The following is a 16,661-nucleotide window of genomic DNA, read 5'->3' on the forward strand; positions in this document are numbered from 1 at the left end:
TTCTCTAATACCCACAGAGAACAGCCATAAACAAGCATTTTCCCATATCCCAGGCTCATCCGTTGTGGCTACATTTATCCATGGCAGGGCTTCATTATAAATCCTGCAGTGGTTTTGTGGCTTGAGTCTTGAAAAGTTTTATCCAGTTGAGCAGCTGGGCTTCATCAGTGGAATTAATGCCTTTATGGTTTGTGTGTTTAATACGTGTAGTTGCATACGATGTCCCTGCTATGCACTTTTTACCTTCCATATAGGATAGATTGTAATCAGTATCAGGCTCACTTTGATTACAGAGTTTGAGAATTGTACCACAAGGTTATTTTATTGGACATAGTATTAGAATATAGTAAAAGCCCTTGGTGTAAAGAGCACATCATAATGCTCATTTCATTACCTCTCCTTTTCTCTGTAGACGAGGATGCGTCCAATGTGCAGATCATGTGCGCCTGGTGCCAGAAGGTCGGCGTCAAGCGCTATTCTCTGAGCATGGGGAGTGAGCTGAAGAGCTTCTGCAGTGAGAAATGCTTCGCTGCCTGCCGCAGAGCCTATTTTAAGAGGAACAAGGTAACATCCCTTCCTTGTCAACAGCTTGACTCTTTAATATGATGTATTTTAGACACTTTGCAGAGACTTTGTGTTACAAATCTACTGGTGAGGCCCAGAGAAGAAAGTGAAATCCCCTTCCCCCAACAAATATCGCGATAGGTCTGCAATTGTTAGTATGACGGGAATGGTTACTGGGTATAGTGTGAATTGGTTTAATAGTGTTCATCATCTCAGAATGTGTACATGTTCCACTCTGAACAATACTGATGCTTGGTCAGGGTACCAACCCCCCCTTTAGCCTCATTTTCTCACAGTATCATTTCTCCTTAAGGTGAACTAAAATTTGAAGGAAATGTGTATTTCCTGGCCAGCCCCAAGTGGTTGCTAGAGGTTGCTAGCAGTCACCATGAAATCTTAGACGTACCCCTATTCCTGCAGGCTTAGAGTGACATCCTTAATAACTGTTAGTCGCTAGGAAAAACAGTGTTTTTCACAGTCATTTGGCAAGTGGTTGCTGGAGGTTGTTGGTGGTCAGAGGTTTACTGTGCTGCACTGAAAACCTCTTCAATAGTTTTTGCAGGTTGCATGGTAAAAGATGCCAACTTGTTTGCAGGCACTAAACTACTTGCAAGCATTAATGAAACTGCAAACTTCTTCAAAGTAAAAGTTACCCTTTTAAATTAAAGCGTTTTACTTTGATAGAAAATCATCTCCATTTCAGTTTTGGTGCAGCAGCCTTTGTTACTAATTTCCCCCAGCGACTGCCAGCAACATTTTGCCAACAGGCTGAGGAATAAACACTTTTCCCTAGCAACTGGAGGTTGCCAGAAGTTTACCAACCAGTCTCCTGGCGTGTATGACTTGCAACCTAACATCTTGATTCTATTCACACATTATGTATCTGTTTTACTGTTAGGAGCAGAGTATCAGCAATTAATATGGTTCCCAAAAACTAGAATATCACCCATCAAGCCTTTCATCTTATTAACACACCATATTCTGCCGTATGTGAAAAGGAGCTGTCTAAGCTTCATCTTATCAACCTAAATTGTGACTTGGTGCAACAAAAGGTTAAATCTTGTTTAAAAATGGCACATTTTTGGCTACAAACCACATTAGAAAATATCAAAGTTGTTATTGTGTTGCCATCCCTCCCCCTCCAGTTACTGTAGTTAAATACTCTCCTTTCTCTCTTGTACCAAAGCTTGGATTTATAAGGAATTATACCGTGAGTATGATGTTTTACTCTCCTGCTTGTCTGTCCTAAAATCATTCAAACATAATCACTCTTCAAGCACTGCACTGAAGCAGGAACCATAGGGGAGCACTTAGACTACGTCTCTTCATTTCAGTTAGTGAGATTCAATTTTTTTTTCTGACACTTTTTCCCCAAAGCATGACAATCAAATTGAGCCTTGCATCTACTGTACTGTTGTATGTTTTTAATTTTTTTACCTTTGACACTTCAGCTCATTTGCTTTCATAGCGAGTTTGTAGTTTTCATTGTACTGAATGTTGATTCTGTTGATGTCAAGGAGTCTGACGTGGTGAATCCTCGCAGGGGAATATGTGACAGTTACAAAAAGCTATGAGTCTTTATATCAGATCAAAACGCTTCTTTTGAACTGGTTTTATTTTGATCTCTGAGCTCCAGAGGAGGTCAGAAAAAAAGGTATGTGTCACGCAGTATGCAGCAAAGTAGGCGAGGCAGCTTCATATCAATCAGAGCTCAATCAGGGAGGCTGTAAACAGGACATCAAATACAAGATTCATCGCTGTGAAGTAAGCCCCCTGCTATGAATCCGTGGGAGGGGGCCTTGTGTGAAATTATCCAGAAATGAAAGGCAGTTTATGTAAAGTTTACATATACATCAAAGAAACAGAGTTAATAGAAAATATAGTTTGCACACGCCCCATCTAATACATTTTTGGAGGCCTTGGTACATTTTGTAATTCCAGAATATCTACTCAGTCAGACTGCTCAAAAGAAAATGTCCAGAATACAAATTTAAATCTTACTTTACACTTTGGAGGTTTATGCAAATTAGTGCATATTTAATGAGATTAGACCACATTTGCAAATGTAACCTTCAAGTGACCAAGTGGAGTCATTTATGATCGCGGTCGTATAGTTATATGTGCTGTTGTGAAACGATTCCTGACATGACTTTGTCAGTCTACTGTCAGCTCACTGGTGTGGCAAAGATACTGGAAAGTTGTGTGAGGTCATTGATAGCCCAGGAAATACATGCACTAAAAAAACTATTGTAATACTTAGGGCTGTTCGATATAACGATATATATCGGATGACGATATAAAAAACGTCTATCGTTTCATTTTACGCTATCGTTTGTTTCGTGGTGTCGCAAAATAAACTGTTTACGGCAATATTTTTTCATGGTTTTGATGGTCACTGTAGTGGCTATATTAATTTCTTAAAGTTCTCTCTTTCTCTTATATTTTATATAACCCACTACTGACAGACAAGCGCCTGTTTTTATGGGTTGTGGTTAGCAACAACGGTAACACCATCACGTGTCTGCTTGTTTATGTTCCACATAAACCTTTCACAATAAAGCTCAAGATCCTGTTGAGACTTTTCAAAATAAACTGAATCACGTGAAAGATGCAGAGTATTTACGGATGAGAATTAAAAAAGAGCCGCAGTGAACTCTGGATAACAGACTGTGAGTAGAAATATCTACACCTGCAGAAGGAGCAGTAGATCTCCCTTGAGGTAGATAATTAATAACCAAAGCGATGTTAAAAACTGCTTAATTTTATAAAGAGGAGCAACTCCTTTTTGCATAAAAAAGGCTGAAAATCAAAATCATTGCATTAGAACATTTTAGAGCATGAGTCATGGATAAAGTAAACAAAGGCGTGAATGAAATATAATGAGACTGTAAAGTCACTCACTAATACACACTCACTGGCTACTTTGTTAGGTTGAATTGATCGTTATTGCAAATCTCTAATCAACCAATCACATGCAAGTAATTCAGTTCATTTAGGTAAGCAGACATAATCAAGACGACCTTCTGAAGTTCAGGCTGAGCATCAGAATGGGGAAGAAAGGTGATTTAAGTTACTTTAAATGTGTTAAAGCCAGGTGGGCTGGTATGATCATTTCTCATATTGGTGACTTACTGGGATTTTCCCACATGAGCATCTCTATTGTTTACAGAGGATGGACCGACAGTTTTCTGATTAATGGAGTAATGAGAAGGGAAAGGTCTCAATTCAGTTCTGTTAAAACCTTTAACTCTAGTATGTTTACAAAATTAAACAATTTGGAATCTGGCTTCATCCAAAATGTCGATATATGTTCTGGAAAAGTACACACATCAGGTAAATGTTGCCTGTTTACGTTTCCAATATACAGTATACAAGACTAATGAGCTCTGCATTACGTTCTGACCTTATCAATGACATTTTTGAACAAACTGGAGCTGAAATGTATTGTGATGTGTGTTGAGAACAAATACAAAGAAGCAGCAGTAGTCTTTCCACTTTTCTGCCAGCTCTCCCCATTAACCTGCTCCAGACTTCTGACAGAGATTTTCAAAGCATGTCGTACGAGTGCGGTGACAGCTCCTCGTGCAAGTAATAGTTTTAGAAAAGTTCAGACTTTAAAACTCAAAGTGAGGGGAGGGATAATATTAGTCTTGGAAAAAATCTTTTACATTACGAGTTCTCACAGTCAGCCTGTTGTTCTGCTGATGCTTCAACATGCCCTTGATTATAATAACAATACTATTATACATTAATATTGTACATTTCTACCCCTCAGCTGCAAAATGATTCATCAGTGCAATCAGTCGGCTGCTTCTTCAAAAACACTTCATGAACTCGACTGCTTGATGCGATAACATTTAATTAAGTATTCCACTTTAGCCTAACAAAGCACACAAGCCTCTTCTGATATTTAGCCTGTTAAAAATTAAAGGCATGTTTTGTATGGAAGTCAATTTCTGACAAATGAATAACAAAAAAGGCAATATCTCAACGTCCAACTTTAAGCTTAAAGTTTAAGTTTTGCATGACTTTTAAACCCAGACTTTGCGTTATTTATTTATTAGTTTATTTTAAATGATGTAACTCATATAATCAGGAACATTTAAAGCTCCCAATGATATGAAAAAACAAAATAAAAACCCCAAACAAAACAAATTTCCAACATATTTCTCAAGAAATACCTCTGAAAGACCACAGCTTGGCCTCTACTAGCTCCTAGTTTACTACTTACAGTCCTACTTACAAGGCTATGGACTGATATTAAAGTAAAGGACAAACCAACATAAAGTGCTTTAGTAAGGTGCTGCAGATCAAATGCCTGCAGAACAGCATCAATGCACATTGGCAATTATTATGCAAGTTTTGGGAACTCTACTACTGGAGTACCAACCCAATATCTCTCACAGGTATTCATTTAGATTGGGATCTTGTCACATCCTCTTTAAACTGTCCATTGAATCCTCGTGCTCTAAAGATGGTTGGCTTTGTAAGTTTGTAAGTGATGACTCAAATTGGGATAAAAATATATCATCATGGGACAAAAGCAATGACTCAGCACTACTTTATGACCTTTTCCTTTAACACGTACTCACCACCAACGCATGGAGAGTCAGTTCACTAGCGATGCCTTTTAAGGATGATCAAATATCATTACAGGCTGCATCTAAAGAGTGCTCCTCAATTTCTTATGGTAGCCAGTTCCATAGACACCAATGCTAGTGGTTCTAACTTTGGGGTGAGCATTTCTGTGATGGAGATCCAAGTGTGGCTCTAGGTCCAATAATATTCAGCTTTTTTGTTCAGTGGAAATGTATTGTATGTTGGAGGTTATAAATGGACCCATCCAAAACAAAATCCACTACAAGATTAAGTTGTTTCCATGAGTACTTGACTACTAATTAGCAAAACTGTAAGTACATGCGATGCCTGGTTAGCCAGCCTGATTCTATAGCTTTCCAGGTAGATAAACAACAAATGTGTAGCTGTCATCTTTTGTTTGGCAGTTAAGTAGCCAAATCTAGAAAATAAATCTTGCTGCTGTCATAGTAAAATCCAACCTAATGTAGCGCGCATTATTACTTTATAAATGCTGATTTATGGATATTTTTCAATCTTAAGCTGTGCATGTGACAGTTAAGGATTTTTGCTGAGCACAGTGCTTTTCTCTTATCTTTGCAGCAGCAGAGAAAAAATGTACAAACATAGTCAGTTATGTCATGTGTAGTTTAGTGCACATCATGCGTAGTTTATGGCAATATGTTCATTTATATACATACTCATGTTCTCAGCCAGTCAGACATGTTGGGAAAAGGCTTGCTCTACCACAGCAGCTCAGATTCTATATTTTGTCTGGCTCTTGCACTTTCATGCAGGTCATTTGTGTAAATGATACCCATGTGTTTCTTTTCCCATGCACCCACAAGGTTGGCCACAACAACACAGCCTCCAGGCTTTTTTTTTTCCTGCTTAAAAAAAATGTCATGGCTTGAAAAAAAACATAGAGTATCTTATGTCAACGTGTGCTTTGGCTGGAGGAGCGGAGACGTGGGGGAAGGAGAGGGGGGATGCAGGGGGTGGGCAGCGGCTCTGGCATTATGTTGCATGAAATATCTTCAGCTGCCTCATCCATGAAACCCAATCCCCTCCTAGGGTGACTATGGCTGCTGCTTTCTCACATCTCTACATAACTCCACATTCTGTAGTGCCTATTTGAGTGTGGCGAAAGATGATTGATAGTTTAACTCGGGCTAATCACTTATGTGCCTGTTTACTGTGCGCCTTAAGCTCCTGGATTAGTTTGTATGGAAGGTGCAGCTTCCTCCCCGCTCGCAACACTCAATTATTCTGTCTGTCACCTCACGCTGCCTGCTCACTTTCATTCTCTTTTTGACCATTCGCTATTGATTCAGAGGGACCACTTGGCTCTTTTTCTTGTCTGGTAATTCGCTGCAACCTAGTCCCTTCCCCGTGCGCACATTATGGCGGTTTGCGTGGTGTACGCTGCACAAACCAAATCTGAGTGGAAAGACACCAACCAACGGAAAAGTTCACAGAGTTTTCAGCTCCAATCTTGGACAGTTTGGAGGATTAAATTAGAATTAAGGGTGGAGTTTCAGATGGAGGTGAAAGCTGCTTAACTGTCACACTTTTACACGCAGCTGTATGTTTTCCTACTTTATCTGACACCCACACATACGCCGATAAACAAGCTTGCTCATTGGACACAGTGCCAAGATTAAGTTAGGCAATTAGCAGTGATGGATTACGCTCTGCGAGTGTGAAAAAAAGGTGGAATGAGAGCAGGCTCTGCTTTGCATGTACACGAAACACATTGTCTACGAATCATTTAGGGCTGGATTTTGAATGCAGGAAGCTGTAACAAATGCTTTGCTGTGGCATCAACTGTGATGAAATGTTGCTTGTTGCTGTTGCAATAGCTCCAACAATCTTTTTTCTTTTCTTTTCCATCCTCAGCTGGCTTTGAGTTTCTCAGCTTGAGCTCCTCAAAACACAGTTGGGCTTTAGTTTGTAATGTTGCATCTACTTCTTATCTTTTAATTTTGCATTTGTACAAAATAAAGAAATATTGCTTGCATGCTTGAAAGAAAGCAGGATTTTTGCTTATGTGCAGGTTTATTTAAAAAGTTTAACCTATTTTAAAGCAATGAAATCATTTGATTAAACCTTAAACTGCAATATTTGCAGTTTCTTTGACATTATTGTACATTTTTGAGATAATTACACAAAATGTCTAAAATAACTGGAATTATTTGATGGTTGCTTTTACCATCAAATAATTTAAGTTTGCTTTTACTGCACTTATTTCTTTTGTTTTCTCTATCTCAAAGCATCAAAGTAAAATCATCAGTGTTAGGTTTCCACTTTACTGTAATCATATTACACTTTACTGTTTGACTAATGTCTTACATTACTGAGTTAAATTCAGTAAATTTCATTACACTTACTAATCACACTTATAGTTCTTGTTCTTGATTGCCATTAGGAAAAAATAACATCAAATGTGCACACATCCTGTGAAGAGCTGATTTTCAAAGTTAACAAAAGCAAGTGAGTCCATTTCTGCCCATTAATGTTACTGCAGTAGAATCACCGTGGTCACAGGCCACAGCATGTTTCTGTTACGTGCTCTTTGAGCTGGTTTTCTCCATCTCGGCATTTGGCTTTGCGTTGATACCCAAACACTGAGACAAAGATCTTGTGCATTTCCTTGTTAGAATAAGGATTTGTGCCAGTGTGTGGGACTGTAGCATAAGGTTTGTATTGTTAGCTGGCAGTTATGTGACAGTGTGACTCAGGCTACCCTGCTGAGTATTGCAAAAGTAATGTAGTGAGTGCTGTAATGAATTACTTTAATCAGAGAGAAACAAGAAGCGAGTTACGGCCCAACGCTGGCAGTCAGGTTTAAGGCATGATGAGGACATTTTTTATGCGAAATTCTCGGAAAACACTTTGCTATCTGTGAAGTAATCATTCTTAGTGTTTGCAAAAGTAGTAGGGTATTAAGGTAAATGCCTAAGATCGGATATTAATTGTGTATGTCTTTTTTGAGTCATCATATGCACAATACTCCATCTAATTATCAAAATCTGCCAAACCTGCAGGTTTAAGTCATGAGATATATAAAACATTTATGCAAAGCAGTTATAAAAATTTGTGAATCTGTAAGAGCTGCTCAGATAAATATTTTAATGGTAACGTAAAGAGAAGACAGAATTCAAGAAGTCCAGTGCTTCCCAGCACTGTTTTGTTACTGAACTACTGCACTTAATAGGTCACTTTTTTGGTTTGTGTGAGGTATTTTAGTACAAATAGTCTACGTGTTTTGTTCTTGACAGTGCTTTGCGCATTCTTTCCTTTTTGTTTCTTCTGTCTAGTGTAGTTTACTGTGATGCATGAACATATTTCCCCCTCAATATACATATGAATGTGCTCTCTTCTTTAGAAAGTAGAATTTTCCTTCCAGGCTAGAAGTCAGCATCTAAAGAGTGTTCACTTTGGTACAGAACAGCAGTCAGGCATGCTTCCACAAATAATAATCTGGTAAATAGACACTGAAAACAAGACATTTTGGAAATTAGAAGATGAGGATCAGTGTCATCCATCCATTTTCTTAACTGTCAGGGCTGTGGGAGAGCTGGAGTCTATTCCAGTATACGCCCTGGGTAGGTGACTATTCCCTCTTACAACCATTCACTCTAGAATGATTGGTTAACCCAACAAGCATGTCTTTGGACTGTGGGAGCCCCACGCAAACACCAGGAAAACATGCAAACCGGCATGTTGCTCAGTGATCATTGCACCACCATGCTGCTGGAGTGGACCATTGTTCTGGCAAAATACTATATCTAAACACTTTCACCCCTCTAGTTTGCAGAAAATGAACTTTTCACTTTGGTGTCACTGACATATTCAGGTTTGAAGGTGAATTATAGCCTTTTTCAGCTTATCTATATCGCTTTTTTGAACTTATGAAGTGCTTTGCGAGTTTTGTCTTTAGACGTGAGAACTACAAAACTATGCATGTTACACATGCTGCACATGTCTCAACTTCTAGCAAAAAGATCCTCAGCAGAACCAAACGCAGAACATTGGGAGTATGTGGTGTATATTTTAAGGATTTATGGAAACGTGACAAAAATGCACTGCAGGTAGTTTGAAGGGCTTTCTAAATTGAGACAATTAGAAAAATAACAAATTTCTGCCAAACAAATCGAACAGGAAAAGGTTTATGAGGTTTATGGCACAGAAAACCAGAACAGCACCACAAGCAGAGAAGAGTGCATGACAAATAAATAATCAAATAAAGAAAAAACAATGAGTGAAAGCAGTCAATCACAAGGAGCGTAACCTGAAACAGGTGGGGAAAAAAGAAGAAGGAGAAAAAGAAGGGAAGGGAAAAACAGGAAGTTAGGTGCTGGGGATATGTAAAGAAAGGTAATTACCAAAATAAAACCGGAGTGGATGTAAGGAAGGAAGGATAGGACAGAGGAAGACAAAGAGACGGAAGAGCTGGAGACACGTGAACATAGAAATACCAAAAAGAATAGCAGTAAAATTAAACAGGGACCAAACTCAACTGATGCTTACACTGAGGACCACGACAGCATGACGCATCGCATTGAAATGTATGTTTGGTTGTTTTTATAAAGGCTTCAAGCATAGGAGTGTGCAGGGTGATGGTCTGTAGAACCTGTTACTGTGTGAGATTGCTTGTGAGAAATAGATCAACTAAAACTTATATTACAAATATAAATATATAATACAAGTTAACTTCTTTGGGTTTGCAGTGAATATTTCTTCAAGCAAAACTGAAATCATGCAGTCTTTCTTGTATATATAGTTTCATTTTTTCTTTATAAGTCTTTATGAAGAAAACAGCAAAACTGCATGCACGTGAGCCAAAAGCATGAAGCGGGTAGGGAGGAAGCCTCCAGTTTGTGTCACACGGGTCGTTTCTGTTGCAGTGCGAGGCTTTTTGTTCACACCATGAAATGCCCCCCCTGGAGACCCCAGACCTCCATCAGTGTCTTTCCCTGGGAGCTCCCTCCAGGCGCGAGGGGGCAGAGTGCCGCTTCATGTCAGCCCAGAAATGTCACATCACCTCAAACACGCACACGTCTGCTTCCACACAGCCCCGTGGTTGCCTCCTCCCCGCTCCGGCAATTTGCTTTTGCATCTCCACCGCCTGCCGAGGAGGGCACGCGCCCAGGAGAGACGCGTTGGGGGAGGGAGCGAGGGTGTGTGAGCATGCACGTGTGTGTATGTAACTGCTCCTTCTGCGTGTACGAATGCAGCTCCTTGTGGAAATTTTGAGTGCGCGATGAAGTGTGTAAAATGTCTAGCAGTTACGAAGCCTTGAGGCCTGCCTGACACAGCTGCAGGGCACAAAGAGGAAGGTGATTATCTCATAGCTGCCAGCTATTCAGCTCAAATAAAGACAAAAGTAACTCCGACTAACTAGGCGACTAAAAGTGAAGCCACGTACATGAACTTAGAATGTGTTGGTGTCGTTTCTAAAACTTGCACTCAACTCACACGAAAAGTGCAATAAAATGTACTTTGTGTTTTATTTGCAGGTACAGTGGCGATGTGCAATTTAGCATTGGACAGCTCACAGCAGATATATTAAGATGAGCATTTGCTGCATTACAAAAAAGAGACTGGAGGGTTTTTCTTCTTGTTTATTTACCACTTCCCACGTGCACACCCTTCTAAAAATTTACGTGTAAAGATCAGAGCCTCATGCATGCATAAATCTCCAGTGGTGCTTTGCAAACAAAATCGAATGGTTTGTCTTTCCAAGGTGCAGAGAGTAGAGGCAAACTTGTCTTTTGATTTGGGGAGGCGTTCACTTGCGTTCACTTCCTTGCCTGACATTTGCATAGTGCCAGGATTGCACCTTCATTTTAGGATTTGGGATGAGCTCTAGTGCGCGCGGCTGTGTTTGTGTTTGGATTTGGAAAAGCCTGCCTACGAGCGCCTTTCTTTGGGAAGTGCAGCTCTTTTGGCAGGTGATGGGCACACACACCTGGACGTGTATGCATGCCCAGATGGAAGCTTGCGTGGTGGCAGCTGGTGTGACGTCCCCTCAGGACGGTGGAGCCGGCAGAGAGGAAATCAACGTGCGATGTCCTGCACTAACTAACTAACTATCAATCTATTTATTCGTCTATCTATCTGTCCGTCCATCTAGCCATCTATCCATGTCTATCTGTCTGTCTAGCTATCTATCTCAGTCCCATCCCCTTTATCTGTGTGTGCTCCCTGTGTGTGCCTCACGCCTCGTTCGCAGTGCCAACACCTCATTAGTACAATATGCAAATGAACTGGCGCTGGGCCAGAGGGTCAGAGCACAAACTGGAGGCAGAATAATAGCACAATGGTGCATCGTTTTGTGTATCAGAGAGACAGAGAAAGAGTGTGTGCGTGTGTTCAAATGCCTGCCTAGAATTATGTGATTGTTTATGTGTGGTTACCTGACTTTGAGTCAGTGCGATGTGTCCGTACCCAAACTCTGGAGCCATATGTGGGTCAGCCTACACCTCACAGCTTCTAAATAACCATGACCTCATAAACCCTGTCATGAAAGGTTGGATTCTCGCAAAACAAGGTTTTCTGTCAAATCTGTACACTGTGTCGTTTCTGGCACAAACAAACAGCGTGCTTCGTGACTCAAGACAGCAGTATCTTTGCACCAGGCTTGGAATGGGAAACCCTACCTGGAGGTGATGAAAGCAGATGGGAGTGGAGGCAAACTCAATCAGTCTCTGGACTAAAAATGTAAAATATACGCCAGAGTTGCCCTTTGGTATCATCGAGAGATGAAGAGAGCTGGAGGCCAAATTACCCATGACAAATCAAAGGTTGCAGGGAGCAATTTAAAGGGAACATAATATGAAAGAGCGCTACTCAAACCAGCGGTTCTTCTGTCAGTGCACGGGCTCAATTTGAAATGTCAGCTTCGGGGCTGCAAACGGCATGATGTACATGTCTAATCGAGGTTAAATCTCAATTTCTGATAACAGTGTCTCAGCACCCCTTGGCTGTAAAATATGAACTAATTTGATCACACTGGGGTCTACATTATATAAAAGTGCATTTCATTTAATGAAACACAGTGGAGCCATTGGGCACCGTGCCAGACAAAGCTTCTCCAATAACTTCTTTGTAACAGAATTGCCCACACCTGGCACAGCAGCACTGCCTCAGTTTTCACACTGCACATAATGAATGACTCACAGGGTGCAGGAGAAGGTGGCTCCTTTTCCAGCTGGCGCAAACATTTAAAGGAAGTTTGTATTTTAAAAGCATTGCCATGGAAAGTAAAAGCACAATAGCTGTTCGGGCAAATTAACCACATTATCGTTATTTGAGGTTGTATAACTACTAATAGATAGGTTACTGTAAATCCTACAGTTTAAGCCCCAGCATCTTTCTAATCAGCTTTAGCATATTTGGAGTCTGCAGCATGTTCAGATGCATTTAACCTGAGCTAATCTGATTCATGAAGAATGTGTGCCCATAAATATGGAGTAATTTGTGTATGCACTGAATGTTTAATGCACAAATCCCAGATTCATCATATTTTATTTACATTTATAGCAGCCTCAGCTCACACACGCACACACACCAATGAATAGCTTAAGAAAATAAGCTAAACCGCCATCATTCCCGAGGGAAAACATTAGAGGTTTGCCTTTTCTGGCGTCACATCTTCCCCCGCCGTATCCCTCAAGGGAAACGTGTTTCATTATATAGCAAAATGTGGCCGTGACAGTATTAAAATTACACATGGAGGTTATGCTCCTAATTCTGGTGGTAAGAACGGACTTGGCAGGGACACCGGTTTTTCTAAATGTTTTTTATGCCTGTTGGGAACATCTCTTTGGTTATGTTGTCCGGTTAGAGCGTTAGCTAGTTTTTGTCGAGGTATGTTTCCGCCTGTTGAAACCTGAAGATCAACAAACTATTTTTTTTTTTTTATGAACTCCTGTGTGAGTCTCTGTGTCATTTTGTTCCATTCTGAGATGATTACACTTAGCTAGATTAGGAATGCTGACACCATGAGTGAAGTGAGTAGGTGGATCGTCTGCTCGGTGAAAAAGAAATAAAACTTGGAAAGTTATTTTCCATCTTTCTCGTTAGACAATTTGCAAGATGGAGGTTATGCAGATCTTTTCACAGTTTGACACTACTTATGTTATAATTAAATCAACAATGGTGGGACTAATAAATGCTAAGTTTAGCAAACATAAATACACACAAATCACATTTTCTCAGGTCAAGTTAGTTTCATTCAGTAAAACATCTTTTTGCCTCCTTTGTTGAGTTCTGTTAACTTTTTCTGGCTTAAGGTTTATAAAAAACTAACGAGCTTGCTTTCCGCCATTGAGATTATCAGCAGAAGAGGAAAGATTGATTTCAGCCACTCGCGGAAAAAAAAGCAAAAACATATGTTCATTGAAATGCATGAACTGATATCATTAGCTAACATAATGGCTGTGTGGGTGTGAGCAGATTGTACTTGCGCGACATCTCCCTCGCTCTTTGGTGTAGTTAGCTCGTGGCACCTGTTAAGGTGGACCGCCCTCCACCTTCCAGTACAGTTACGCCAACCTCTTGTTATGTCATTCAGTCATTACAACAAGCAGAGTGGAGGGAGCTCTTTGAGGTTGTCTTTGTTATCATACCAAGCCAAATATATCAGAAACTTTAGCAAACAGCAATACCGAAATTGAACCCCTCAATGACTCAAATTATTGACACTGATTTAGTTAATTAACCCTTTAAAGCCAAGTTAATCATATTTGATACATGAGCTTTTTGTGATTTTCTGAGACTTCTGTTTCATCAGTGTGATTTTCCCCCCTTAAAAAACAGAAATAAATTACATTTTTAACAAATAAATTGCAAGAAAACAACAACAAAACACCTGCTGTAGCAAATTTGATACAAATTTAAAGTCATATATGCACATTTACATAATTTATGCCGCAAAATTTAAAGGGTTAAAATTGCTCTAATTCATAATAAGAGCTAGATGTATTTATTAGAGCCATTTTGTTATATTTTGTAACTTATTTTATTATTTCATTTAGTTTAGTTAGTTATTGTTCTTGCTGCCTTGGAGCAAATGTGACCACATAGTTTTCCTTGGAGTAATAAAGTATTCTGATTCTAATAGCTGGTTTTGATTTTAAGCTAAAACACTGTATATGTGCCCTAAAACCAGTGACCACAACAGTGACCACAACAAGGTCACAGACCACAGACTTTAATATAAAGTCTGGACGTTACAGCTAAATTTAAAAATGTTGGATAGAAGTGTAAACCTGGGAGGAGGCAAAGGATTATTCCAGGAAAATCCAAGTAGCTGATCTGCAAGGTGAAAACAATATCAGCCTCAGTGCTGCAGTTGGCAGTATATTCAAAGGGACAAACTATTAAGCAAGTTATTCGTGTAGAAAAAGTATTGGCTGAAATGTCTTTCAGACATTTTTGGTGTTATTTTTTTTTCTTAAATTAAAAATTTGGTTAAAATGAGGTAAAATGTATAGAAGCCCGTTTCCACCACTTAGGGACAAAAAATGGATCCATAACTCAAAATTTTGACTTATTAACTCGAAATTTTGAGAAAAGTAACTCGAAATTTTGAGTTAGCGCTGCCAATCAGTAATCTACGTGAATGACCTAATTTCCTTGTTACCCAGAAGCTGAAGCCCTCAGCTACAAATGCTACAGCTAAGCTACCAGTATTACATCCAGTCACAAATGCACAGATTGAAAGTGACCTCATTCTCGTAGATTACTGATTGGCAGAGATAACTCGAAATTTCGAGTTATTAACTCAAAATTTTGAGTTACTTTTCTCAAAATTACGAGTTAATAACTCGAAATTTCAAGAAAATAACTTGAAATTTCGAGTTATGGATACTTGTTGTTGTTTTTTTTGTTTTTTTTAGTGGCGGAAACGGGCTTCCATAGAAATGAGACAAAGCTTCAACCTTCAACAAGTCTCTGAATCTCAGTCCTCAGAGGCATCCTTCAAGGTAGGATCAAAAGATTCTGAGAACTGAGCTCCATAAAATTTTAAAAGCTTGCCTGTTTTAAATTTGACTGATTTCACATTCAAGGTCATCTTCTCGGGTATGTCCTGGCAGTTTCCAGCATGAGTGCTATTTCAACATCTCTCAGTGTAAGTCCAATTTGGGCCCCTTGCAGCCTGAACAGTGTGAACATGAACTTGGGAATTTCATTTGGAAGATCATTGACAGAGCTGAAGAGTGCATAGTTTCAGATTCTAAAGGCAGGTGAGGAGCAAGACTGACGGCACGCACCCTGAATTAAAGTCCCCAGGGTGAGACATCAACATGGGGTTTAGCTGTAATGTCCTGAGGACTCAGGAAGACCAGGGAGTGAGTCCTTTTTGGCCACATGAGCACAATCCTTGCTCTCCACCTGGACATCTCACTATGATATTTGTTCACTGAAAATCAAGTTGAAGGATTACACACCAACTGGAACGGTACAGGTGTGAGGGGACACAATGGGAATAGCACTCACTGAGAGATCTAAACATAAAAGCTGAGGTGCACAAGAAGATGTTGTTGGAGGGGGATCACCCAAAATTCAAATCAGATAAACCTTTTGATTTTCATTGATCTGTTCTCAGAACTTTTTGATCACACCTTATATCGTAGATTGATGGGTGTTAAATAGGCACAATTGTTTGCAGCATTTTAACTGCCTAAACTAAATGTCTTGCACACACAAACTGCACATACACACCTGCACACTCACTGTTTTGTTTCAGAGGATCCTTAACCCCTCACCCCTCGCCCGCCTATTGGTTTGATCACAAACCAATGGCTTTTCACCCATTTTACAGTCACCATTTCTGTTCATCTTTCTCATTGTTTTTTTTCCCCATTTCTGTTTCCTTGTTGCCTCTGTTCACGTGTTTATTTTGTCCATTCGTAAAAAGAAGCCATTATTTCTCCCCCCCAGGCAAGAGACGACGATGGCCTCGGTGGGAAATTACCCCTGCACAGCTTTGCTCAGGACACGCCCAGGCTTGTCTTCAAGACAAACAGCGATGTGCTTGTAAGGACCATACCCATTTAATGCCAGACAAGAGTTAAGCTTAATGGCTTCTGCACAAATATGTTTTGATGTTGTTCTTTGTTTAAAAATATGTAATTTTCAAGTCATGTCTGAAATGTGCCTGGGCTGGTTTGTGTTTGAGAATTACTGTAAAAGCAAAGCAGGCTCTTCCTCAAACCTCTCCAAACAAGATGCTGCACAAATTGCTTCACTTAAACGTTTCCATTTGTTATGTTCTGAACTTTTTTCATGCTTTATCATTTATTTTTCCCATTTTCATTTTTCATGTAGTGAGCTGTGTCAGTCTTTTTAGGAGCTATCAGACACATGCAGTCTCACAGTTAAAGCAGGTGTATAATATTGCAATAATAGCAGTGAAGCTAAGTTGGCTTTACTGAATAATATTTATTGGAAATGTTGATATACCTGTACATTTTACTAGTACATGCCCATATCCTGCTCTGCCATAAAAG

General features: G+C 39.7%; 1 protein-coding gene across 4 annotated transcripts in view; it reads left to right on the forward strand.

Annotated features, from left to right (window-relative positions):
- The window catches only part of sobpa (sine oculis binding protein homolog (Drosophila) a), a 62,634-nt gene that overhangs the window by 28,655 nt on the left and 17,318 nt on the right, over nucleotides 1-16,661 (forward strand). Inside the window, exons 6-8 of one of the 4 annotated variants that reach the window (XM_085143602.1) lie at nucleotides 413-564; nucleotides 1,751-1,774; nucleotides 16,093-16,188. In XM_085143602.1, coding sequence (XP_084999728.1) covers nucleotides 413-564; nucleotides 1,751-1,774; nucleotides 16,093-16,188 — 272 coding nt within the window. Of the gene's footprint in view, nucleotides 1-412; nucleotides 565-1,750; nucleotides 1,775-15,047; nucleotides 15,135-16,092; nucleotides 16,189-16,661 lie in introns of all 4 variants that reach the window. The other 3 variants (XM_085143598.1, XM_085143600.1, XM_085143601.1) reach the window with 3 other exon arrangements.

This window comes from Neolamprologus multifasciatus, chromosome 19 (assembly GCF_963576455.1).
Source record: "Neolamprologus multifasciatus chromosome 19, fNeoMul1.2, whole genome shotgun sequence".
Taxonomy (NCBI): domain Eukaryota; kingdom Metazoa; phylum Chordata; class Actinopteri; order Cichliformes; family Cichlidae; genus Neolamprologus; species Neolamprologus multifasciatus.